The sequence below is a fragment of the Dasypus novemcinctus genome, chromosome 20 (assembly GCF_030445035.2).
Source record: "Dasypus novemcinctus isolate mDasNov1 chromosome 20, mDasNov1.1.hap2, whole genome shotgun sequence".
NCBI lineage: Eukaryota > Metazoa > Chordata > Mammalia > Cingulata > Dasypodidae > Dasypus > Dasypus novemcinctus.
The window spans coordinates 5,092,627-5,120,550 of NC_080692.1; the positions used below are offsets into that span (position 1 = coordinate 5,092,627).

Sequence of the window (27,924 nt, forward strand, 5' to 3'; positions counted from 1 at the left end):
TTCTGTGACCACTTCTATCCTTATAAGTGGCACCGGGAATCTGTGTTTCTTTTTGTTATGTCATCTTGTTGTGTCAGCTCTCCGTGTGGGCGGCGCCATTCTTGGACAGGTTGCACTTTCGTGCTAGGCAGCTCTCCTTACGGGGTGCACTCCTTGCGTGTGGGGCTCCCCTACGTGGGGGACACTCCTGCGTGGCATGGTACTCTTTGCGCGCATCAGCACTGCGCATGGGCCAGCTCCACACGGGTCAAGGAGGCTGTGGGTTTGAACCGTGGACCTCCCATGTGATAGACGGATGCCCTAACCACTGGGCCAAGTCCGCTTCCCAAGGGTATGTGTTAATCTTTGGAAATGAAGAGAAATGGTGAAAGCCCAACATAATGTTTATAACTAGCAGTGGCCGTTATATGGGTATGACAGTGGTTGAAAATGAAAGTCTAAGGTCATCTATATTATTAAAAGGAAAGCTAAAACATGTAACATGGGACTGTATAGCACAGTAAAACCTCATGTGCATTATGTATATGGGTAATATTATATATATATATCAGTATTTTTCTTTGAAACTGAATAAATGTATTTTAATGTTATAAGATATTAATATCAGGAAAGGGAAACGGACTTTTGCCCAGTGGTTAGGGTGTCCGTCTACCATATGGGAGGTCCGCGGTTCAGACCCCGGGCCTCCTTGACCCGTGTGGAGCTGGCCATGCGCAGTGCTGATGCACGCAAGGAGTGCCGCCCCACGCAAGGGTGTCCCCCGCGTGGGGGAGCCCCACGCGCAAGGAGTGCGCCCGTGAGGAAAGCCGCCCAGCACGAAAAGAAAGAGCAGCCTGCCCAGGAATGGCGCCGCCCACACTTCCCGTGCCGCTGACGACAACAGAAGCGGACAAAGAAACAAGACGCAGCAAATAGACACCAAGAACAGACAACCAGGGGAGGGGGGGAATTAAATAAATGAATAAATCTTTAAAAAAAAAAAAAAATCAGGAAAAACACATTATGCTAAGTGAAAGAAACCAGACACAAAGTACTACATACTGTATGATTCCATTTATACAATATGTAAATATAAGTCCATGTAGAAAGATGAAATTGGATTTGTAGTCATGTTGGGCTGGGGAAGGATAAAGGAAGTGAGAGGTGACTGTTAAGAAGTGTGGAGTTTTTCTTTTCAGAGTAATGAAATAATTCTAAAATTTTTTGTGGTGACGAATGCACAACACTGTGATTATACTAAAAGCCATTGATTATATACTTTGGAGAGATTGGAGAGATTATATCTCAATAAAACTGCTTTAAAATAAATAAACATGCAAGAATAGCCAGAAATAGCAGCTCTGTATAACAGGGAAAGCATAGAGAGATTGAGGGTGATGAATTTTTTTGTTTGTCTATTGTTTCTTATTATTATTGAAATAATGAAAATGCTCTAATAATGATTGAAGTGATAAATGCACAATAATGTGATTATAGTAAATACCATTGATTGTACACTTTGGGTGGATTGTATGCTTTATTAGTACGTATCAATAAAATTGATTTGTTTTTTTAAATGTACAGTGTACAATAAAATATTATAAAACAAAGAAACAGGAAATATGGCCATCCAAAGGAAGAGGATAAAAATGCAGAAAACATCAATGAAGAAGACCAAAATGTGGACATACCAAAGACTTTTTTTACAAATTGATTTTCAAAACACTCAAGGAGATTGCGATGTTTTTAAAGTTCTTTTATGAATCCCACAAAAAGAAAGATTACGTTTTTGAACTAATCCATTCCTGTGGGTGTGGGGCCCTTTCGATTAGACTACATCAGTGAGGCGTGACTCGGGCTGGGCCCCGAGCTCTTACAAGAGCTGATGTCTGCCCTAACCACCCTAGGGGCAGGTACCTGACCTCTGTGCCTGCAAGTCCATCGAAGTTACTCAGATTAGCCAATCCACAGGAGCCTGGAGACTAGCCAACCCCAGCTCGTCCAAGCGGGGGCTGCTTCCTCCAGCTCCAGCTTGCTGTTCCTTCTCCCCGGTGCAGCCCCTGCGGGCCGACAGGGGCAGCTTTCTGTGCTTGGGGGCTGTAAATAATGAAGACTTCTGCTTTTCACTGGCCCAAGTGTCTTTGTGTCACATCGTGGCATCCAAAGGACATATGATCATACCTAATGCGTCATCATCACAGAAGCGACTGCTCCTGCCCAGTTCTTCTTAGCTGACATTCCCTTCCTTTTGGTCTACTCACAATCTTGGCTGATATTGTATTTTGACAAAATCTAGTGACCAACTCAATGCGCTGTCCTCTGTCAGGGGTTCCCAAAAACACCCCAGTTTGATGATTCGCAAGGGGGACTCACGGGACTCAGAACACAGTCATACTCCTGACTACGGTTTAGTTCAGCGAACGGATATGAAGCAAAATCAACAAAGGAAAAAAGACGCGTGGGGCAAATTCCAGAGGAAGCCAGACTCAAGCTTGCAAATCCCTTCCCAGTGGAATCACATGGAGCACACATTTCCTCCAGCGACATGTTGTCACAGCACGTGTGAAATATCGTCTGCCCGGATGCTCCTTAGAGCCTCTGCACCCTAAGGTTTTTACTGGGGGGAGCTGCTCTTAGAGGCACCACTGCCTGGCGTGTACCCAAATTCCAGACCCCCAGAAGGAAAACAGGTGTTTAGTATAAACCATATTGTTTGCACAGTTTAGGGTCAGTGAGCCACTCTTCCAGGGAATCGGGAATCCTCCCGAAATCTAAGTTCCCAGGTGGCGGCCAAGGACCCCTGTTGCAAGCAGCCCTTCCTAAGGACAAGGACACCCAGGCCTGATAGGGTCATTCTTTTGTGCACAGTCCACACGCTTGGCCTTGGGGCCAAGTTATTATCCATAGAACCCACCTGCAGCCTCCATCTCAGTTCTGTCTTTCAGGAGTCCTGGATTTAGGCAGTTAAAATAAATCCCATTAACCAGAAAGTTCTTCCTCCTAAGTTTGTCTGACCTTTTCTACCTGGCTCCAGGTGTCGAGTCAGACATGCCACTCCAGTAAGCAGACGTTGACCCCAAGGCCTCCTGGGGTTGAGGCGCTGTCCTGATTGTCAGCATACACGCACAGAGGTACAGTCCTAGAGGGCACGTGGGGTACCCCTGAAACAAAGGATTTATGGTTCTTGGGGCACCCCAAGCGAATCATGCATTCGTCAGGCAGGCGGGACAACGGGGAGGTAATGCGGCCTGCACGAGGGTTCTCAGGCCGGTGCACCTTGTCCGGTTCGGTCCTCCATCTCGAGGGCCTGCCTGGGATGCTCCACTCCAAGCAGCCCTGCTTGCCCACAAGAGCCGTGGCTCTGCCTCGCGAGTGGGGGCAACGGAATGTGCAGGAACTGGGTCCCCCTGGCACAGCGGTGCTGGGCACAGGCTTGCTGTCTGCACTCGAAGCCCTGGCTGCACTTGGGAAGAAGCACGGGGAGCTTTCCTTCAGGAAGGTAGTGCGGGCGAAGCTTCCAGAAACCGTTCTGAAACGGCTGGGGTTTTGTTTTCTCTCTGTTGTTATAAAATCGCTGTGCCCTATGGAATAATCGCAGCTTTACAAATTTTCCTGATAAACTTTTCCCTCTCACCCAGACCTTTCGTCCAGCAGGCTTGTGTGCAAGAGCGATGAAAGCATTTTCACAGGCAACGTTCTTACCCAGAAAGGCATGTTAATCCAAAGACACATCACGTTCGGCAGAGGTCCATCACACTGTCCCCAGGAGCAGAGGTCCATCACACTGTCCCCTGGAGCAGAGGTCCATCACACTGTCCCCAGGAGCAGAGGTCCATCACACTGTCCCCAGAAGCAGAGGTCCATCACACTGTCCCCAGGAGCAGAGGTCCATCACACTGTCCCCAGGAGCAGAGGTCCATCACACTGTCCCCAGAAGCAGAGGTCCATCACACTGTCCCCAGGAGCAGAGGTCCATCACACTGTCCCCTGGAGCAGAGGTCCATCACACTGTCCCCAGAAGCAGAGGTCCATCACACTGTCCCCTGGAGCAGAGGTCCATCACACTGTCCCCAGGAGCAGAGGTCCATCACACTGTCCCCTGGAGCAGAGGTCCATCACACTGTCCCCAGAAGCAGAGGTCCATCACACTGTCCCCAGGAGCAGAGGTCCATCACACTGTCCCCAGGAGCAGAGGTCCATCACACTGTCCCCTGGAGCAGAGGTCCATCACACTGTCCCCAGGAGCAGAGGTCCATCACACTGTCCCCTGGAGCAGAGGTCCATCACACTGTCCCCAGGAGCAGAGGTCCATCACACTGTCCCCTGGAGCAGAGGTCCATCACACTGTCCCCAGAAGCAGAGGTCCATCACACTGTCCCCTGGAGCAGAGGTCCATCACACTGTCCCCAGAAGCAGAGGTCCATCACACTGTCCCCTGGAGCAGAGGTCCATCACACTGTCCCCAGGAGCAGAGGTCCATCACACTGTCCCCTGGAGCAGAGGTCCATCACACTGTCCCCAGAAGCAGAGGTCCATCACACTGTCCCCAGGAGCAGAGGTCCATCACACTGTCCCCAGGAGCAGAGGTCCATCACACTGTCCCCTGGAGCAGAGGTCCATCACACTGTCCCCAGGAGCAGAGGTCCATCACACTGTCCCCTGGAGCAGAGGTCCATCACACTGTCCCCAGGAGCAGAGGTCCATCACACTGTCCCCTGGAGCAGAGGTCCATCACACTGTCCCCAGAAGCAGAGGTCCATCACACTGTCCCCTGGAGCAGAGGTCCATCACACTGTCCCCAGGAGCAGAGGTCCATCACACTGTCCCCTGGAGCAGAGGTCCATCACACTGTCCCCTGGAGCAGAGGTCCATCACACTGTCTCTTCCGTCTTCCTTTTCCCGAGCGCCTCTGCCCTTGCCAGCATCCAGAGTCCATCTAGTGAATCCTGCTTCTACACTACCCATTCCAGGGGCCCTGCAGACCTCTCCAAGGTTTGAAGGCTTACTAGGACTCACAGGGCTGTAGCTGTACTCATGGCTGTGCTCTATGACAGTGAGGGGACACAGCACAAAATCGGCAGAGGGGAAGGCACATGAGGCAAAGCCCAGGGGAAAACCAGGTCCGAGCTTTCCATCCTCTGCCTGTGGAGTCCCACAGGACATGCTTTATCCCCCCAGAACAAGCTGTAAATACGTGTGAAATGTATCAGAGACCCAGTGCCCAGAGTTGCATTGCCACATTTAATCCTGCCAATAAGCCTATGAGGGAATCATCATGATCTCATTTTCTAGATGAAGACGTTGAAGCTTAGAGAAGCTAAGTAACTTGCTCAAGGTCAGTCATTGGGAAGTTTCAGTGCTGGCTTCGAGCTTTCTATCACTATCTGGCCTCTACCATTCTGATACACCTCAAGGGCTCCAAGAGGCCATCAAAATGAAGCTGATAAACACTGGAAAATGGGGCATTGCAGTCACATGACTTCATAATATATTCAAACTATCTTAGGACAGTCTTCCTGAGGAAACTTCCCAGACAAGATGTGGGGTGAAGGGCTAGTTTCATGAAGCCCTTGTGCTCCGGGCAGCTAGTCCTGTTCAGGCTTTGTTAGAAGCAGGTGGAAGTCTCAGGAAGCAAATCTATTGAAACAATGGTGATCACGCCAAAAAGAAGGGCTCGCCTTGGCTTGGAGGTCAGGCAGAGAGCCTGAAGAGCTTGCTGCAATTTATCACTAATATGCTGACCAAGAGGCTTGACCACAGGCACTAATGATACACAGTTGGGCTATTTACAGGTTGCTCGAGATGGACTACACAGCCACACACGTAAGTCAGGTCTCCATTGCCATGTCTGAAAATGTTTCTACATGTACCCAGTACTTGTCTAGGATCCTGGTTCAAGGGTGGTAGACAGGCGATGGTTGGACTTTGGGTCTCTATCCTACAGAAGGCAAGAGTCTAGTGCAATAGTTTTTTACCTTGGCCATTGTTTTTGTTTTTTTAACTAAATGCCGGTGCCTGTGTGCCACCTCCAGATCATGATTTAACTGGAATGAGGTGGGGCTCAAGCATCAGTATTAAGAAAAACAAAACCAACTCCTCATTATATTACAATGTGCAACCAGTTTTGAGAACATGTGGGAATGCACAGTTCGTGAGCCAGTGCCAGCTTCTTGACATGCTTTGCCATGAATACTGTAAGGATAACAATCTCACAGGTTTCTGGTTCTTCAGAAAAGTATATTCATTCATACTGGGAGGCTGGACCAGGTCCTGACACACTGGCCCAAATGCTGCTTCAGTTTGTAGTCTGAAACGGGCATTGGGGATCAGAACCCTATTCCTGGAGCTGAGGACCAACATCAAGCATGGACAAGACTGGGCAGTTCTCTTACCAGGGAGGCCGTTGCTATCATAGACGGGGCTGTGGGCCCAGTCCCACCCCAGTACAGATGTGTCTGGTCAGAGTAGCTGGCCACAGGTGCAGACATCTCTCTCAGCATCCTGGCCTTAGTGTCCTAGGCTGCCATGGCAGTGGATCTCACACTGTGTGGCTTCACATAATTCTCTCACAGTCTGGAAGCTTAATGTCCAAAATCAAGGCGTCAGCACGGCCTTGGTTCATCTGGAGGCTCTGAGGAAGAATCCTTCCTTGCCCCATCTAGCCTTTGGTGGCCCCAGCCATTCTTTGCTTGTGACAGCATAACGTCAATCTCTGCCGCCATCTTTTTTCTGTCTGTCCTCTCGTCTTCTTATAAGGACATCAGTCATGTTGGATTAAGGACCTACCCTAATGCATATGATTTCATCTAAACTAATTACATCTGCAAAGACCCCCTTTCCAAATAAGGTCACATTCTGAGGTACCAAGGACTAGGATTTCAACAAATCTCTTGGTGAGACATACTTCAACCCCTTAACAAGCACCAAAGTGGTCAACAAGAACAAGCACCTTACAAATGGGAGTGAAAAAAATCAAGAACTAAGTGACAGATCCATTTTCTAAGAAACGTTGGTGTGACATGAAAGACCCAGCTATGTTCAATATAAGAAATATTGGAAAAGACTAGTCCCAGGACTAGAACCAAAATTGCACCTGATGGTCTCCAGGGCCATGTTTTCAAGTGAGACTTGCTACAGAAAGATGAAGTGGCATCTAGAACATTCAAGCTAATTACTGAGAGTGTTCAGGGCCAAATTGCCAGACCAACTTCCTTGGAATGGATCTTACCTGCAACAAAATGTGTCCCTTAGTTTAAAAAAAAAAGAGGACCATGATGGCAGCTGAGGTTGACTTCAAAACTATGACTATTGCGTCATCTGTTCCGTGAAGGTGTACTTCCCTATTGCTGCATAATAAATTACCACTAACTTAGTAGCTTAAGACAATACAAGCTTATTCTCGTACAGTTCTGGAGACCAGGAGTCTGAAACGGGCCTTATTTGGCTAAAATCAAGGTGTTGTCTGGGCTGCATTCCTTCTGAAGGCCCTAGGGGAGAATTCATTTCCTTGTCCTTTCCATCTCTGGTTCATGGCTCCTTCACATCAGTCCGACTCTGCTTCCATCATCATGCCTCCTTCTCTGACTCTGACCTTCCACCTTCCCTCTTATCAGGACCCTTGTGATCACATTGGGCCCCCCAAATACACCAGGATAAAGCATGGTATTTCCTCACCTCAAGAGCCCTAACTTCATCACAGCTGCAGACCCTTTTGCTATGTAAGGTGACATATTCACAGATTCTGGGGATTAGGAGGTGGACATCTTTGGGAGGCACTGTTCTGCCTATCACAGTGGATTCACCACATGCAAAGAATAAGTAAAAGCTCAGTACCCACATTAAAAGGCACCAGATCTGAAAAAAGATGATAGAAATTATGACCAAAGAGGTGCAGATAAACGATTCAAAAGAAAGCGGTCAATGAGAGGATTCCAGGCAACATTGGGAAATGCTGAAAAGGGCCTTGCCAATGTATTTATCCTTTCTATGATGTGTTTGTTAGAAAAGTAAAAATGCTGAAGCACAAGTTTAAACTGGGAAAAGTACTGGAGCATCATGGTGAAGACAGGTTTTTAAAACCGAGTTAAAGTTGAGCAAATTGATGGATATGAGACCCCAGTCCAAGAATCTATTTACAGATCAGGACTTACAAATGGCAACAAATAGTTTTATCGGTGAAAATTAGTTAAAACCAAAAGGATATCTTTCATCTATCTAATTTCAGAACAGTCAACTCCCTAATATTGGGAGGGGAGCTCCCTCCCTGAGCCTTAGTAGGTTCATTGTAAATTTCCTCCTTTGTTTATTAGCACTTGGAATTTTTTTTTTTTTTCCATTTCAGGCAACATGGGCGCAAAAGGAGTTGTCTTAGCAAACCCAGGAGCAGAACTGGGACAAGTAGATTCCTGGGTCAGCAAAGAAACTGGTTTGGAAGTGGGGGAAGTGACAGGCTTGGAATGGGGGTGACCAACAGAGGATGCCACCAGGTCCGATGCTCCTGTGGGTGCCTGAAGCTCAGTCCTACTGGGCAAGCATGGGGGCTGGTGTACACCACCCACGCAGAGGATCCTACCTGAGGGGTGAGGGACCGCTCCCCCTCTGTCACCGAGGGAGGGCCACTCCCAGGGGCATGACCTCCTGGCATTTCTAGTCTGCTGGCACGAGGGAGTTGATCTTCCTGACCACAGGAATGGTTTCACAGGGGCTGGATTCTTCCCATAACAACTGTGGTTATTCCACCACAGTTCAAATGTCAGAAAGAGTGGATCGAGATGGGTACAACGTCAAAGTCTCTGCAGTTATATTTTAGACTAGGACAGGGTGATTAATAGGTACAAGTTTCAGGACGTCTGTGTTCCAAAACACTAAGAGTGAACACTACATTTTGAATTAATTTGTAAAGTGACGAACATTTCGATGATGTTAGAATGACATGATGACTTTTAAAAGTGTACTTGACAAATAACACAAAGATGAAAGGTTAATAAGCATAAATTTTCACTTTGTGGACTTCTTTGTCATCACATTCCCTCTGTTTGTTGTAGTAATAGAAAGTATTGTCCCTTCTTTGAAGTTTCTTCACATATCCTGTCTCTGGCCAACGATCTATCTGCAAATCAAGCACCAGAACACAAATATTATAACATTTGTCTTTTATACTGTAAACATGCTTGAAATCTTAGAATTATTGCACACACACAAAACACATCCTAACTTGCAACCTTGTACGGTAGAAAGACTAACTTAGGGCTACTCTGCAGATTCCAACATCTAGATTTAAATTTCTGCTTAGTGGCCAAGAGAAAACATTCAAAATAACCTAAACTTCATTTTTCTTACATTTTCAAATATTATTATAGCTGCCTAACTACTAAAACTAATAGCCCGGGAAGAAATTAGGGCTACCTACTATTGATTGCTGACCCCCAGAAGTGACTTAAAGCAGCAGCTAGAGGCAAGACATATCTACAAGTACATTTCCTTATGCCCAAATTTCAAGTTAACCTTGAAACTCAATTTTTAACAGAAAGTTAAGGTCATGAACAGAGTCCACAACAATCTTTTCTTACCCTTTCCTACTTTCTTGTAGCTCATATTGGTTTCTTTACTTTGTCTGACTTGATTTAATTTGGACACTTTTCTCCCTGTCCCCTCAAAATTCACTGCTTGTCTCCTTGATCAGGTCAATGTATTTTTGTTTTTGTTATATATGTTCCTTCTATATCTTGTGAGATTTTGTTGAAAATCCATTAGTCATGTAAATGGCAAGGTCTAAAGAAATCAGGTATTCTTCAGTGCTGTTTCCATAGAAATTAAACTTTGCACTTGCAAGGAAAGAATATACCATCTGTGTCCTCATGTCTTTATTATCTAACCACACATTTTACTTGTCTTCTGTCTCATTTGTAAATAAGCAAAAATAGGTAGCAGCACATTTGGTAAACATCAACAGGCTTTCTGACATATATTTTATAGGGAACAACCAACCCTCTTTGTTACATAAGTCAAGCGAGCCTCGGGTTGCCCCTTTCCCCTCAGCCATAAAGGAAGTGCTTGGACACCACCATAGCTCTCTTTCTTTGAGGCCGGGTCAGGTTCTCTCTCATGCACCGCGGTCCAGGACACCACAAATGCTGCTTCTCCAGAATATCCAGAACCACCTGAGATGAGCTAGACCTCGCAACAGCTAGACTGGTCCCATGCTCATCAACCTCCAGACATTTTTCCTTTCATACCCTTTGCCCTCTCTGAATCTTTTCCTTACCTGATCACTCCCATTCAATCTAGGAAACCTTCCTTCCTTAACGTATGGTGAAGGGGAGTGGTACATGTATTCTACAAGTCCAACGACCTCTTCAGACAGAGATCAACAAGCACTTATAGTGTCCATAGGGAGTGTGACCTTCAGGAGAGGGAAAAAGGCTGAGCTCAAACCCTTCAGACCACTGTGCACCAAGCAAGGCAAGACTTCAGGTGCCACCCTAATCATCTTTTATGGTCCACTGCAGATGTCATTAGGGTCCTGAAGATTTTTCAGGTGATTGTTCCTAAAAGGAACCCCTGGGCTTTTTCTAAGGCATCTGTATTTTGATTCATATAAGTTTTTTTAATTATTATTTTTTTTCTCTGTTTCTGCTTGTTGTCTGTTTTTATCTTTAGGAAGAACCGGGAACTGAACCTGGAACCTCCCATGTGGGAGGCAGACGCTCAAGTGCTTGATCTACATCTGCTCCCTGTATAAGGTTTTGTTGTTCTTGTTATCTTATAGCGAGATAATGAAAATAATAATAATGAAAGGTACTACTCATTAACACCATTCATTCATTCAACAATTAATGAGCACTGCAACGTTAGGCAGTTCCAGCACAAGCTTTCGTTGAGTTGCTGAGGATCTTCCACAGCAGTCGTGCCAGTGCCGTGTCACCACTGAGGAAATGGAGGCTCAGTGGAGCTAGGAGCCTTATTCAGGATTTGACAGGCACTGAAGCCAGGATGCCAACCCTGGGCAGTGTGAGCCACAGCCTGTGCTGTTCCCACTGGCCCACAAAATCTTCTGAGATCCGAAATCTTTTACTTACATTTTTATCTCCTAAAACACTTGGCACACACATGTGCACATGGCAGGAACTCAGTAAGTATAAAGTGAACTAAAATGCAAAACCTCTCCATGATTACCGACTCATAAAGTGAGACTCTCTGCCCTCACCTCTCACTCATGCTCACACACAGCTTCCAGCCTCCTGTCGGGATTATCCCGGTAAGAATGTCCTTTGTGTTCCCTTAAACCTGATTTTACCCAAATAACGCCAGCGCTGGGGGGGCTGGGGCTGAGGGCAGGGCTGAAAGGAACACAACGTGGGCTGCGTCGTCGCCCTAGGTTCCGTACATCTTGCAGGGGAAACTCAAGCTCAAGGCAAAGTATAAGTCTTATTTTCATTTTACCAAGGCATTAAAATGATAGTATTTCACCTGCTTAAAAGCCATAGTTACAGTAATGAAAACTATCTTTTGGTAATGAGGACAGAGTAAAGTGTTAGTATATATTAGAACATGGATACATGAAAATCACAGTAATTAAAGCTTCATATTGATCAGTATTTTTAACTTCATTCTCACCAACCCTAATAATGTTTACTAAATTAATGTCTATTAAGGTCTATTAAATTTTAACTCTGTTTTGCCTCCACTCCTTTTCCTATCTACTCTTTTTAAGGGAGTATTAAGTAGAGACTGAAGAGTAGAATGAAAAATGAAGGAAATACAAAGCTCTGAAAAAATCCACAAATGAATTAGTCACCAGGGAACCAAGAGTGTCTACAACTGCAAGCAGGAGAATTGCATTTATCAGCCATGTGGCATCTAAGCCCCCTCTCAATAGAGGTGGAGTGGACATCGCCATCCCAGGGTCCTCAGGATGGAGGAATAGAGTATGGACTAGAGTGGACTTACTGGTATTCTACTATAGAACTATTGTGGCTCTAGCAATGAAAGAAACTGCACCCCTGATGTGGAGACAGTGGCCACGGGAGTTGCTGAGGGCAGGGAGAGGGAAGAAGAGATGTGATACGGGGGTATTTTCAGAACTTGGAGTTGTCCTGAATGATATTGCAGGGATAGATGCAGGACATCATATATCCTGCCATAACCTACTGAATGGACTGCAGGAGAGTGTAGACTACAATGTCAACTATAACCCATGCTGTGTAGCAGTGCTCCAAAAAGTATTCATCAAATGCAATGAATGAACCACACCGCTGAAAGAATTTGGTGATGTGGGAGGAGTGGGGGGTGTGGGGAAGTGAGGGTATATGGGATCCTCATATTTTTTAATGTAATATGTTGTATGATCTATGTATCTTTAAAATTTTTTAATCTATTTAAAAATATAAAAAAGAAAGCTAATAAAAATCATTAACAAAAATAATCAAAAATAAATTAGCCCATAAATTAACATTTATGAATGTCATATTCCGTAATATTCTTAAAAACTTAGTCACTTAGTATCCAGTAGAATAAGTGAGTGAAAAATAGAAAACGCCACATTCTAAACTGGTATCATTGTAGATCTGGTCTTTGTAAAGCAAAGCCAGGTCCTCAACTCTCAGGAAAGCCTGGAATACACAGACAAAATCAGGGCTAGGTTCTCCAACAGCTTTTTGCCACTCATAATCTCCATAATAAACATAGAATTTAACCCTTTTCTAATTCATGGTTAAAATAAAAAAGAATATTCACAGGAAAGAAATTATAGCTACACAACAAGCATGGAAAAGAGAGGATAATATCAGACAGCGAAACTTATGAAAAAGACTGTTTTCTGGTCCACAATAAAGGAGTCATTTAGCAGTGCACAGTTGCTCAATAAAAGCTAGAAAATTCTTAATGTTTTCCAGCTGAGAGACCACCCCTTCCCCAAACCTGCCTGAATAAAATCACTCCTCTGGGCCTCATCTCCTCATCAATAAAATATGAGGTAGAGTAGAGTAGAGTAGAACTTCCTTCCAGTTATTCTCTGAATCTTTCTTAATGCTTTCACTATCTAACAAATTTACTTTCAGTTCAAGTTTGTAGAGGTATAAATCTTACCATAGAAACTTGTTTCACTTGTTTATATTCAATTTCATCCCGATATCCTGCTTGTTGAAATCTGTACAGATTTTCTATCTCCTCTGACCATTTTTTGGCACGACTTATTGATTTTGGTTTCACGTCAGAACTAGCCATGGCTACAGAAGTCTTATTACCATTTATTTCTGAAAAATGTTAAAACAATATTAAGAGATAACGTAATAATGACAATTTGAAAGTCCATTTAAGAATGAACAAAACTAACATTTTTAAAAATCATATAGCATTCAGAATCCCATCAAATAGTTTAAATTTTTAACATTCAATTCCAAGGTTGAGAAGAATTCAGGTTCTATTTGGGGGAGGGGAGACCCTGAAAGTTACATAGAGAGCTCTTTATTTCTTGATCAAATAAAATTGCATTCAGAGTTTTGGAGCAATGTCCTAAATACTGTATACCACCAGTTCTGGTGTTCCAGGCAATAGTTTGCACATTTCTGAAACCACATTCTTATTTTTAACTGCATCTCTTTTTTTCCTAGAAAGGAAATATAACATCAGTCTTCTCACTCTCTTCTCCTTCTTGGTGGGAAACAATGGTTTAGTCTCTTTTCCAGTTTTTAGTTGCTTGGAGACATCCGGTCACTGCAATCCATTTACTCAGGTCATTGTGGCACCCACTCCTGTGATAACCCAACACGAAAACACTACAAATTCCATGACAGCTGTGTGGCTGTTACAATACTGAGAGCATTGGTTTTAAAACAGGTAGGAAGTCACTAATGGTCTCTGAAATTCTGATATTCAACTCTAGTTTATGTGATTCTCTGTTCACTAAATGCCATAGCTAGTTTTTCAAAGACATAATATTGCAGTTGTTTTCTCTGCTACCTTTTTTTTACCAAAATATATCAACCATTTAAATGAAATAAAGTGCCCAGAAATTTTCACAATGATTTCTTGGATCCATTCTTCTATTAAAATATACTTCTATTGCCTGAAATGTAGTAAAATCAAACCCCATAATAATGTAGACTCTGTAAATGAATTCACATGAATTTTTTCAAATTATAATGGCAAATACTTACATTTTTAAAAAGTCAAGAAATACAGAAAAGCACAAAAATGAAATGGCAAAATAATTCTCACATCAATTAGAAATATTCTTCCTTAACATTAGGTGAGCATCACCCTATACATATGAATTAGAACAAAAGAATTAAAAATTTCATTAAAATGGATCTTGATAATAGCACTTAAAGTGAACATCCTTGTTCTTACAAAATGTATATGGACATATTAAGTATTCAAGGAGCATGATGTAAATAACCTGTCAAATGTTTAAAAGATAGATAATAGAATTATAAGGTAAATGTGGCAAATGGTTAAAAGGTAGTGGATCTGGGTATCTGGGTGGAGGATATGATGAAGTTCGCTGTATGGGGTTTATATTATTTTTGCTACTGTTTTATAAGCTTGAAATTATTTCAAAATAATTTTTTTTTTTTTTTAGAAAAGCAATCCTAAATTGTGGGAAGATGACATTGGACTAGGCAGCCAGGGCTCAACTCTGTCACAGAAACAACAGAGAAAGAGCCAAAAGCTGTCCAAATGATGTGCTTTAGGGGTCAGCAGATCAGGACAGTGCTACACAACTTCCAGGAGGGTAAGGGATAGAGAAATGAAGAACCTGAAACAATAAACACGAGTTCCCAAACCCATAGCAGCCCAGAGGGCTCTCTTCCCCAAGATATTAAGCTGGGGTAAAATTCCTGGCTCACTGCAGCTGACGGAGAGGAGAATAGACAGCTTCCTTCCTATCAACTGTTACAAGGGAAAAGGGAGGGGGGTCAGGGGGCTTTTCTTCTGTAAATTTGGCCAACAGAGCCCAGGATAAATCTTGGCTCACCAGATCAAAACATAGGGAAGCGAAGACTGAAACACCTCCATGGAAAGGTGTGCCAACGAGTGCCAACTGCTGGCTGGTCTAGAAATTGTATGGACAAAAACTGCTTTTGGTTCTCTCTGTATTCTAGCCCTTGGGAGAAAATCTGCGCCCCACTGATGAGTCCCTGGCCCAATTCTGATAACTTAAGCTGGGAAATTTTAAAATTAGAATAAGTTGAACCAATTATCAAAAAAGAAAGAGAGGAATTGGCCATCAGAGTAAATTCACCAAAATATTCAGATGTCTGGTCATTACCAAAAATCTACAAGCAATACTAGGAAACAGGAAGCAAAGGCCCAGCCAAAGGAACAAACCAAATATCTTGAAGAGATACAGGATTTAAGACAATCAATGATAATCATGCAACTCTCCTAAATCAATTCAAAGAATCAAGAGAAAATATAACTAAAGAGATAATGGATATTAAGAAGACACTGGGTAAGCATAAAGAATTGGAAAGCCTGCAAAGAAAACTAACAGAACTTATGGATGACACAATGGATGAAATAAAAATACATTAGGGAGCAGAGATGACTCAAGCAGTTGGGCGTCCACCTCCGACATGGGAGGCCCCAGGTTCAGTTCCCAGTGCCTCTTAAAGAAGACAAGCAGATGCAGCAAGCTGATGCAATGAGTCAATGAACAAGGAGACACAACAAGCAGACACAACAAGCAGGGAGTGGATGTGGCTCAAGTGGTTTGGCACCCACCTCCCACATGGGAGGTCCTGGGTTTGGTTCCTGCTGCCTCCTAAAGAAGATGAGCAGACAATTAGTGGACACAATGAGCAGAGAGATGAGGGAGCCATCTCATGGGGGGAGAGGGAGAATAAAAAAAAATAAAGTACAACTATCAATTTTTAAAAATACATTACAGGCACTTAAGAGCAGATCTGAATTGCTTGAAGATAGAATTAGTGATTTCAAAGACAGAACATCTGAACTAGAAAAGACAGGAAAACAGAAAGAGAATGAAAAAAATGGAACAGCATCTCAGGGAAATGAATGACAATACGAAACACACAAGCATATGTGTCATTGGTATCCCAGAAGGAGAAGAGAGGGAAGCAGACCTGGCCCAATGGATAGGGCATCTGCCTACCACATGGGAGGTCCGCGGTTCAAACCCTGGGCCTCCTTGACCCGTGTGGAACTGGCCCATGGCAGTGGCCCATGGGCAGTGCTGATGCCAAGGAGTGCCGTGCCAGGCAGGGGTGTTGACACCCCTGCGTAGGGGAGCCCCACATGCAAGGAGTGCCCCCCCTAAGGAGAGCCACCCAGCATGAAAGAAAAGTGCAGCCTGCCCAAGAACGGCACTGCACACTCAGAGAGCTGACACAAGATGATGCAACAAAAAGAAACACAGATTCCTAGTGCCGCTGATAAGGATAGAAGCAGTCACAGAAGAACACACAGTGAATGGACACAGAGCAGACAACGGGGGGGGGGGGGGGAGGGAAAAAAAGGAGAATGAAAAACGGGCAGAAAGAATATTTGAGGAAATAATGACCAAAAACTTCCCAGCCCTTATGAAAGACATAAATATTAATATCCAAGGACAATGCACCCCAAACAAATAAATCTAAATAGACCTATCCAAGACACCTACCACTCAGTATGACAAATATCGGAGAGAAAGAGAGGATTCTGTAAGCAGCAAAAGAAAAGCATCACATATAAGGGACATTCAATAAGATTAAGTGCTGACTTCTCGTCAGAAACCATGGAGGTGAGAAGAAAGTGATATGATGTATTTAAGGTACTTAAAGAAAAAAACTGCCAGCCAAGAATTCTGTATCCAGAAAAACTGTTCTTCAGAAATGAGGGTGAGTTCAATATCTTCACAAACAAAAACTGATAGAATATGTTACCAAAAAACCAGAATTATAAGAGATACTAAAGGGAGTGCTGCAGCCTGAAAGAAAAAAACAAGGTTGAGAGACTTGAAGAGTACAGAAATGAAGATTATTAGGAGGTGTAAATGAAAGAGTAAAAAGACAGACAACAGTATGATAATGCAACAGAAAGCCAAAGGACAAAATGGATGAAGTAAGTAATAGCTTTATAGTAATAACACTGAATGTTAATGGTTTGAACTCCCCAATCAAAAGACAGAGAGCAAGCAGATGTGGCCCAAGCAGTTGAGTGCCCACCTCCCACATGGGGGGTCCTGAGTTCAGTTTCTGGTGCCTCCTAAAGAAGACAAACAGTGAGCAGACAAGAAGCAAAAAACAATGAGCAAGACAATGAGCAAACAACAAGCAGACAATGAGCAAAGAAGAAATCAAATGAGCAGGGAGCAGATGTGGTTCGAGCAGTTTAGTGCCCACCTCCCAAATGGGAGGTCCCAGGTTCACTTCCTGGAGCCTCCAAACTTAAAAACAAACAGACAAAAGCAAAAAACGACGAGCAAACAGATGAGGGAGCCATCCTGGAGGCGGGGGGAGGATTTTAAAAAATAAATTTTTAATGTAACATTTATGTCATCTAAAGGTTCTTTAAAATTTTTTTAAATATTCTTTTGAAAAGGGAATGTCTAAGGTCATATATAGTACTAGAAGGAAAGCTAAAAAATTTAACATAGAACTGTATAGCATAGGAAAACCTCATGTGAAATATTAATATATATTGCATATATAAGACTGTTTTCTTTGAAACCAAACAAATGTATGTTAATAGTCAAAGATGTTAATATCAGGCAGGGGAAAAAAAATGCGAAGTAGAAAAAAAAACACAAAATACTTCATATTGTATGATTCCATTTATATAAAATGTAAATATAAATCAATTTCTAAAGATGGAATTAGATTAGTAGTATAGCGGGACTGAGAGGTGACTGCTAATTGCTTTTTGGTCTTTTGTCTACGTGAGAAGTAACTGCTAAGGGGTGTGGAGTTTTTCTTTTTGGAATAATGAAATTGATCTAAAATTTTTTGTGGTGATGAATGCACAACACTGGGATTATACTAAAAGCCTTGGCCCAGTGGTTAGGGCGTCCGTCTACCACACGGGAGGTCCGCGGTTCAAACCCCGGGCCTCCTTGACCCGTGTGGAGCTGGCCATGCACAGTCCTGATGCGCGCAAGGAGTGCTGCCCCACGCAGGGGTGTCCCCCGCGTAGGGGAGCCCCACGCGCAAGGAGTGCGCCCCGTAAGGAGAGCCACCCAACGCGAAAGAAAGTGCAGCCTGCCCAGGAATGGCGCCGCCCACACTTCCCGTGCCACTGACAACAACAGAAGTGGACAAGGAAACAAGACACAGCAAATAGACACAGAGAACAGACAACCGGGGGAGGGGGGGAATTAAATAAATAAATCTTTAAAAAAAAAAAATACTAAAAGCCACTGATTGTACACTTTGGATGGATTGTATGGTATGTGGATAAATCTCAATAAAACTGCTTAATATTTATTTACTAATAGTTATTTATTAACAATAAATAGCCAGAAATAGCAGCTATGTACAGAAGGGGAAACAAAAGATGATTGAGAGGTGAACAATTCTCTTGTCTATTTTTTATTATTATTATTGAATGAAAATGCTCTATAATGATTGAAGTGATGAATGCACAACTATTTGATTATACCAATTGATTGTACATTTTGGGTAATTGTATGCTTTATTCATATGTATACATAAAATTGATTTGTTTTTAAAAAGTGTAATGAATTACCTGGGTTTAAGGGGGTGGGGTGGGGAATGGAAGTAAAACTAACAGAATTGCTGAATTTCAGGTAACTGTTTTTCAGTATAATAGATGTAACCTAAAAGTTCCTTTGATGGTTAATTTTAAAAAAAGATAGTAAAGAACATCATTTGTTTGAACTCCATGTTTCAATCAAACTCAAGGATAGACCATTTTCTATGAAAAATAAGAAAATTGGTTTTATACTTCCTCCCACTTCCTCTAGATTTTGTTACATTATTTACTTAATATTCTAAAGAGTTATGACATGTACATTTTAGTATAGAGCCATAAATCCCACAGTTGTTTGGATTTAGTTCCAAATTTAAAGAACTTAAATGAAGTCATTTGAGTCTCACATTTCTTACCCTGAGGAAAGTAGTGATTACCTCAGTGGATATACATTAGCATTGTTTTCACTTTTCCAGTACGCATACCAACATATCTATATTGATCAGGCCAAAGAAAATTCGGATATTGTTCATATTTGACTTTTAAAAAACATTTCCTATTTCAAGATCATATTGCATTTTCAATAATTTATATGAATTCACATAAAATTTGGAATACTGAGAAAACAATAAATCAGCCAAGTTTCAGTGAAACATTTGCCCTTTGATGCCATTCATTTTAATGGGAGGTTAAATGCTTCCCTGTGGCACAACAAGTAATTGGATATATGGAAATCCTGATAATCCATGAAAAACATAAACATATAAGTATATTCTACAGAAAATATACACTGACACAAAGAAATACAAAAGAAAAAACTGCTAATATACTGTATTAAAAATACTTTGAAAATCAGTTATGTTTTTATTTAAATTTAGTGACTACAGTACTTAATTTTAGAGAGGAAGCACATTTTCTAATAGTAGCAGTACAATTTTAATTTTTGTTTTATCTAAGCCATTTCTGCCTCAGGCTTGGCTTTTTAATGCATACTTAAATGCTTTTTTAGAATGTCTAAACTTTTGTTACTTTCAGGTCAACAATTAGGTCAATTATACATTTAAAAAATGCTGCATTTAATAGAAGAGCAATAAATACACTATATTTAGTTGGATTATTAAGGAAGTCACCATCTTTTTCAACAGAAAATTATCAGTAGAAATACATATCTGCTAGATATTCCAGAAATATTAAAACAATCTTCTATATATATCCTTGGTTTCAGAACTGTTTATTTCTTTCTGGATCAGTTTCTCCCAAATATCTAAAAAGGAACATGAATGCAATTTTCATCATTATATGTCCATAATGGTTACCATAACTATATTTCATGGTGGTGATTTTAAAAGATACATATTTTTTGGTATCTCTTATGACTTAATTTTAATTTACTGAAAACACAGAATGAAGCTAAAATTTGGAAAGATCAATGGACAATTCCTTGATTATCTATTTTAGCAGTTATAGGAAATTCAGTGGCAGTCCTAGTTCTGAAATTTCTACCATTTGGTACCTTGAATTTCAATGGTTTCTTTACTGACGGGTGTGACCAAAAATAACTGATATAAAATTGACACTCTTACACAGTTGTGTCTGCAGGAAACAAGAAATGGCACTGCCAATTTTCTTCTTGAAAGACCTGAACTTCGAGCTTGTGAAAACTGAATTTTATTAAATAGCTTTAGGGTTTATGCAGGTACAAAAACCTCACCAAACTCAAACCTGTGATACTTTTAACTGAACAACAAAAATCTAATGTTCTAATGTAATAGGAGCCACCTGAGATAGTGAGCCACTCAAAACTCTCTCCTATGCAAAACTGCAGTTTTCTCTGTAGAATAAGCTCTTTTCACCACCTTCTTGCTCTTTAAAGCAGGGTTTCTTAACTTTCTGTGTTCCAAGGACCACTTTGCCAGCCAGGTGAAATGAATGCTACTGTAATTTATTTATTGCATATATTTGTAAGTAAAGGAAATGCTAGATTTCGGTTAGAGGTCAGAGAAAATAAGAATAAGGTGATTTTTTTCAATTCAAGCTCATGGACCCCCTGCTTCAAAGTTCTTCTTGGTATCAGAGTCCTATGAGTAAGGGACTTCCAGGGAAAACAGCAGGTAAGGAGCACCAAGACTCAGCTGTTCTGCCAAATAAGCTATTTTAGGGAGGAACTGTCTGCAACAAATTTGCTGGGGCTCCAGAGACCAGAAAAACACTGTACAGTATCCAGGAAAGAGCAGGAGGAAAACGTTAATAAACTGTTACAGAACAATGAGGAAGCAGACGTGGCTCAGTGGTTGAGCACTTTGGAGATAGTATGCACTCCCCTTCATGGGTTCCTGGCCTTGTTATGGCTGGGAAATAATGACTTGGGAAGGTCCTTTCCAGGGTGACTCTTCTCTTAGAATTTTCCCTCCAGGCAAAAGCAGCTAGAGACAATGAAAGAACTGTAAAACACAACAGAAGCAAAACAAAACAGAATAGGAGCGGATTTCTTCAAGTAGCTGAGTGCCTGCTTCCTAGGTACAAGGTCCTGGGTTTGATCCCCAGTACCTCCTAAAAACAAAACAAACATATGGAAAAAAACTCTCTTATGCCTTATTAATATGTATCAATAAAAACTATAATCCACTTAGTGGCAATGCTCCAATATGTGTTCATCAATTGTAACAAATGTACCACAGTAATGAAGAATGTTGTTAAAGTGACACAGTGTGGGAGGGGTAGGGAGTGGGGCATATGGGAATCCCCTCTATTTTTTATGTAACATTTATATAATCTAAGTATATTTTCAAAAATAAATAAATAAAAATGAAATAAAAATACTGCTGAAAAAATATGTATCAATAAAACTGATGTGTTAAAATTTTTTTTAATTACAAAAACTCTCATTGGTGAGTAGATGTACCTCAGTGGTTGAGCACCTGCTTCCCATGTATGAGGTCCTGAGTACAATCCCTGGTACCCCCTAAAAAAAAAAGAAGAGATCAAGATTCCCAAGGAAAGATCAGAGGAAGGGAATTTTTCTCCTGGAGGTGAAACAATTGCATAAAAATGCAATCTTAAGAATTGTACCACAAATAAATAAATAAAAAGAATTGGACCACATATCCAGGGCAAGAATCAGATGAAGAAGAGCTGAAAAAATATGATCAGTTAAACATGGGATTTTCTAAAGTCTAGAAAAAGACAGACTAAGCATCAAAGAAGAGCCTTAACACAAAGTCAATCAACAATAAAACCCTAGGAAAAGAGAAACTAACCTTCAGAAGCAGTAATATCCTTTGAGCAACCCTGCTCAAAGTCTTTCAAAAAAATTGAAGAGGAGGGAACACTACTTAACCATTATATGAGGCCAATATTACCATAATACCAAAGCCAGATACAGATACTACAAGAAAAGAAAATTACACACCAACTTCTCTTATGAATTTAGATGCAAAAATTCTCAACAATGTGGAGAGGGTGTAGAGTGATTGATTGAGTGCATGCATCACATGTATCAGGTCCCAGGTTCAATCCCCCATAACTCCTAAAAAAGAAATTCTTAACAAAATGCTTATAAATCAAATTGAATAGCACATTGAAAGAATTATACACCATGGTCAAGTGGGTTGTTTCCAAGGTATGCAAGGATAGCACAACATAAGAAAATCAATTAACATAATACACCACATTAACAAAATGAAGGGAGGAAACCAGATGATCATTTTGATGGGTGCAGAAAAGGCATTTAACAAAATCCAGCATCCATTCTTGATAAAAACACTTAGAAAAATAGAAATAGAAGGACACTTCCTCGACATGATAAAAGGTATATATGAAAAACCTACATTCAACATCATACTCAATGGTGAAAGACTGAAAACTTTCCCTCTAAGATCTGGGACAACCCAAGGATGCCCACTGTTACCAACGTTATTCAACACCGTACTGGAAGTTGTAGCCAGAGCAATTAGGAAAGAAAAAGAAATAAAAGGCATACACATATTTGTAGACATGACTCTATATATAGAAAGTTCCAAAACGTCTACAACAAAGCTACTAGACCTAGCGAACAAATTCAGCAAAGTGGTGGGGTACAAAACACCCCAAAATCAGTACTGTTTCTATATGCTAGTAATGAACAATTAGAGGATAAAATGAAGAAAAAATTCCACTTACAATTACAACTAAAAGGATCGAATATCTAGGAGCAAAGTTAACCAAGGATATAAAGCACATATAAATAGAAAACTAGGAAACTTTGCTAAAAGAAACCAAAGATCTAAATAAATGGAAGGACAGTACATGTTCATGTATTGGAAGACCAAATATTGTTAAAATAGCAATTCTACCTGAAAGGATTTAGATTCAATGCAATCCCAATCAAGATTCCAATAGCCTACTTTGCAGATATGTCAAAGCCAATTATCAAATTTACTTGGAAGGATAAGCGGCCCCAAATAGCCTAAGACAGCTTGAAAGAGAATAATGAAGTCAAAGGACTCACACTTCCTGACTTTAAAGCATATTATAAAGCTACAGTGGTCAATACAGAATGGTACTGGCGTAAGGATAAATATATTGCCCAATGGAATCAAATTGAGAGTTCAGAAATGGACCCTCATGTCTATGGCCAATTGATTTTGTTTTTAAAGATTTTTCTTCTCCACCCCCCCCACCTTGTTGTTTGTGCTGTCTGTTCTGTGTCTGTTCATTATGTGCTTCTTTCTTTTTTTAGGAGCATTGGAACAAACCCTGGACCTCCCATGTGGGAGGGAGGTGCCCAATGGCTTGAGCCATCTCCAAACACCCGATTTTTTGACAAGGCTGCCAACTGCTAAAAATAGTCTCTTCAACAAGTGGTGTTTGAAGAATTGGATCTCCATGTGCAAAAAAATTATAGAGATCCCCTATCTTGCACCAAAATGGATCAAAGACCTAAATATAAGAACCAGGACTAGAAAACTCCTAGAAGAAAATGTAGGGAAGCATCTTCATGATCTTGTATTAATGGTTTCTTAGATTTTACACCTAAAGCACAACCAACCAAAGAAAAAAAATAGCTAAATGGTTATGTCCTCAAAATGAAAAACTTTTGTACATCAAAGGAATTTGTCACAAAAGTGAAAAGACAACCTACTGAATGAGAGAAAATACTAGGAAACCATATATCCAATAAGGGTTTAATATTCAGAATATATAAAGAAATCATACAGCTCAATGACAAAAAGACAACCCAATTTTAAAAATGAGAAAAGACTGAATAGACATTTCTCCAATTTTAAAAATGAGAAAAGACTTGAAAAAAATGAGAAAAGACTTTCTTTGGAAAAAGCACAAGAAGCTACTCAACATCACTATGAAGAAATACAAATCAAAACTATAATGAATTATCATTTCACACCCACTAGAATGGCCACTATTAAAAAAAAAAAACAACAGGAAATTACAAGCTTTGGAGAGGATGTGGAGTATGTAAAATAGTGCAGCTGTTGAAGACAGTTTGGCCATTCCTTAGGAAGCTAAGTATAGAATTAGCATATGACCTGACAATACTGCTACTTGGTATACATGCAGAACTGAAAGCAGGGACTTGGACAGATAGTTTCACATTGATGTCCATGGCAGCATTATTCACAATTGCCAAAAGATGGCAGCAACCCAAGTGATCATCAACCACTGAATGCATATACGAAATTTCATATATACATACAAAGGAGTATTATTCAGCCATAAAAAGGAATGAAGTCCTGATGCATGCCACAACATGGATAAATCTTGAGGACGTTATGTTGTGTAATAAGACAGACAGAAAAGGATAAACATTGTATGATCTCATTTCTAGGAATGAAGTATAATAAGCAAACTCAAAGTGTTAAAATTTAGATTACGGATTGCCAGCATGTAGATTTAGGTTAGGGAATGGGGAGTTGATGCTTAACTTGTACAGTACTTCTATTTAGGTTGATGATAAAGGTGTGGAAATGGATAGTGGTGACGGTAACAGTATTTTGAGTATAACAATAGCACTGAACATAGAGGTAAATGTGGTTAAAAGAACGAGTCTTCAGGATTTATTTCTAGAATAAAAATGAAAAGATAAAACATAGGACTGTACAATACAGTGAACCCTATTATAGATGGACTATAGTTAATAGTGCATTTATAAGAATGTTCATTCATGAATTATAAACAAATGTACAAAACTTTCATAAGGAGTTACTAATAGGGAAGTACACAGGTAAAACATACAAACATTATGGTATTATCACAATTTTAATAAACTTTCATCAGTAAAAGCAAAGGTAAGTACTGTTATAAAAACAGTATAATTATTTTTTAAATCCTATTATCAATTATAACAAATGTTCCACACCAAGGCAAGGTGTTGGGGGTGGGGTAGTGTATGCAAGTCCTGTATTTTATGCATACTTGCTTTGTAAATCCACAATTTCTCTAATAATAACGAGTAGTAATATCCATAACCTTCCATTTCTTTCTCCATCTTATGGTTTCCGTTCCTCAGCAGCAGGAAGAGGGGTGGCAGAGGAGCCCTTAAATAAGTACCATGTAACGTTGGCCAAGTCCATTAACATCTCTGGGCCTCAGTTTCCCGAACTGTAAAAGTCCTCACACTCCCCTTCCCAATTTGGGAGATGTTCAATTTTAAGGCAAAAGTAGATCCCGTAACATGCCCTGCGAGCCACCGTCCAGACGTGTTCATCTGCCTCTGTGAGGACGCCTCCCTTCTCTCGGGTCCCAAGGCGGCCTAAGTGCCCTCCCGGCCACAAATCATCAACCGGGCCTCTGAGGTGAGATCCGCCCAAAGGGACTGGAAACTATGGAGTCAAACCACCGGCCGCAAAAATAATGCCCTGAGGAGCCCGCGGAAGGGCCGGACTCTCAGACTACAGTCGGGGAGGAAAGGAATCTGCCCAAAATAACGTAGAAATGTGAAACCCAGTACCGAGAACGGGTAGCTGGAGGTCCCCTTCCGCCGAGGAGCACGCCGGGCGGAAAAGGCGAGGCCGAGCAGGTGCCGGGCGGAAGGGGCGGGGGCACGCCGAACGGAAGGGGCGGGACAAACTGGGCTTAAGGGCGGGGCCAGGCGAGGCCCACGGTGACGCGTCCTCCCACCTTGTCCCGGCTCTCCGAGTTACCCTAGCTTGGTCGACCTGGGAGGCTAGGGCAGCCTCCGGCTTCTAACGCTGGGCCAACGAAAGGCCAACCGTCGCGGACTCTGACCCTCTCACATCGCCTAGCAACGCGATGGCACCGCTGGACGCCAGCTCGCCCAGGCCCCGCCCCCGGAAACCCAGTCTGGTCCCTCCCCGGGCTCAAGATGCCTTGTTCGCGCATGCGAGCTAGTAGGGCGGCGGGTCTGGGCGCTACTGTGGTCCAAAGTGGAGAGGAAAGTGTGTTATTCGCTGCTTCTGGAATAGCGGGTCAGAGAAGGGGGGTTAATGAACCAATCGAAAGGTCGTGTTAAGTGGCTCACCCTTGTAAACTCACAATAAATGAAATACAGAGCTTTTTTTTTTTTTTTTTTTTTTTTTTAGGATTGTCAGCTGTTATCTATAGCTTTGTGTATTTTTCCTGGCATTATCTTCATTACTCTGTTTAAAATATTATCTATTTGCTGACAACTTCCAAACTTATTTCCTCAGCCCAGATCTCTCTCCTGAGCTCCAGATTTGTATATCCCACATATATTTAATATTCACTCGGTTGCCCCAAATTAACTCTTGACCTCTGCTCTCCCCACCAAAAAGAAAAAAAATTCCTGTTTCTTCCCTTCCTCAGTTGATGTACCCCAGTGTCTCTCTCTCCCTCACCCTACAATTCAGCCCATCAGCAAAGCCTATTGGCTTTATTACTCCAAGTCAAAGCCACCATCATCTTTTCTTCTGGTTATTGCAAAAGCACCTAACAGGTCTCCTTTGCTCCCTTTAGTCTTTCCTCAGTTCAACAGTCAGTGCAAGGCATTTGAAACATAAATCAGAATGTGTCACTCCTGTGTCCAAAACCCTGCGATGGCTACCTATCTTATCCAGAGTGAAAACCAGTCCTTATAAGATCAAAAAAGGGCCAGATGAGATCTGCACACCACTGCCTCTGCATCACTCTAGGCCCCCTTGCTGTTCCTGGAGTAGCTCCTGCCTCAGGACCTTTGTTGTAGCTCTTCCCTCTGCCTCTTCCTGGTATTTGCTTGGCTAACTTCCTATCTACAAGTCTTTTTTCCCCCCAGTGTCCTGCATAATTTTATTTTGAGGATTTCGTATTTGTTATTTAGAAAGAATAACGTCTGGAGGCAAGGTGAAAGCATTTTAGAAGTCTTTGAAGTAACTTGACTTTGTTACTTGGCCTTGTTTAAAGGCAATTAGATCCCGAACTGGGAATTGGTAGCCTCCAATCCTGACTGAAACTTAGACTCACTTAAGTGAGTTCCTGACTGGAATGCAACCTCTGAGGTTTTAGTTTTCTTATTTGTAAAGGAAGTTTTTCTTATTTGGAAAGGAGAGAATTGCACTAGATACTTTCCAGCTATAAATGTTACAGCTTGAGCCTAGATGAAGCTTTTGATTAAGGTGGAGGCATGTCTGAGTGTATCTAACAAAAGGCCATACAGACCCTTCATATATTCCATGAGCTGGTGAAAAAAAGTGGGGCAGGATCTTGATGGAGAGTGTTTGAATAAAGTTTCTTAGGGAAAGATAGTTGGTGGACATCTTACTGTCTATTTCTCATATCAGTCAAATGAACTGGTTCTCAGAGTCCCACAAGAGATGCAGCTAGCAGAACTTAAGAGATGTCTTCAGGAGGCAGTGCAAAATTTCCTTCATTCAAAGAAGTCATCCTTGTACTTGCTTTGAGTTTTACTGAATTCTCATACATTTTATGTCCACTGGAATTCTGTGCTCATGGGGCACAATGAAACTATAACACAGCACAAAGGGTCCAGAAGAGCCTGAGATGAGGTCCCATCATGGCCAGTGCCCTCTCCCCCCAGGATGCCAACCACATGGATGAGGACTGAAGCTGGCTAGTAAGATAGGGAATCAATAGATGGATCTGGAACCTGGCAGAGAGTCCACCTGGATAGCAACAGCCCCAAGCGGGCTGCTGGAAGGCCGTCCCCAAGAGTCCTCTGGAATCCAGGAGAAGCCCTGGATATTCCTCAATAATTTTATCATTGGTCCTCACAGGGATTGATGGATGGGGTAATAAATCAAAACAGCAAACAGCTGGGACTCCTCCTAGGCCATTAGCAAAGGGGTAGAATAATTAATAGTTCATAAAGCAGGCGCAAGGCCT

The 27,924-nt window shown here is 41.7% G+C and overlaps 1 protein-coding gene across 2 annotated transcripts; it reads right to left on the minus strand.

The window, feature by feature from the left end:
- Positions 1–1,497: 1,497 nt before the first annotated feature.
- MEIG1 (meiosis/spermiogenesis associated 1) lies at positions 1,498–25,920 on the minus strand. Of its 2 annotated transcripts, none has more exons than XM_071210057.1 (3): positions 25,747–25,920; positions 13,066–13,232; positions 1,498–9,088 (listed from the first exon to the last, which is right to left on the minus strand). In XM_071210057.1, exons 2-3 carry the CDS (start codon positions 13,201–13,203, stop codon positions 8,960–8,962), a joined length of 267 nt encoding a protein of 88 aa, XP_071066158.1. In that variant the 5' UTR covers positions 13,204–13,232; positions 25,747–25,920; the 3' UTR covers positions 1,498–8,959. The 2 variants fall into 2 exon arrangements, with proteins under 2 accessions (XP_071066158.1, XP_071066157.1); XM_071210056.1 differs by lacking the exon at positions 25,747–25,920 and adding an exon at positions 25,577–25,681.
- Between the last annotated feature and the right edge of the window lie 2,004 nt (positions 25,921–27,924).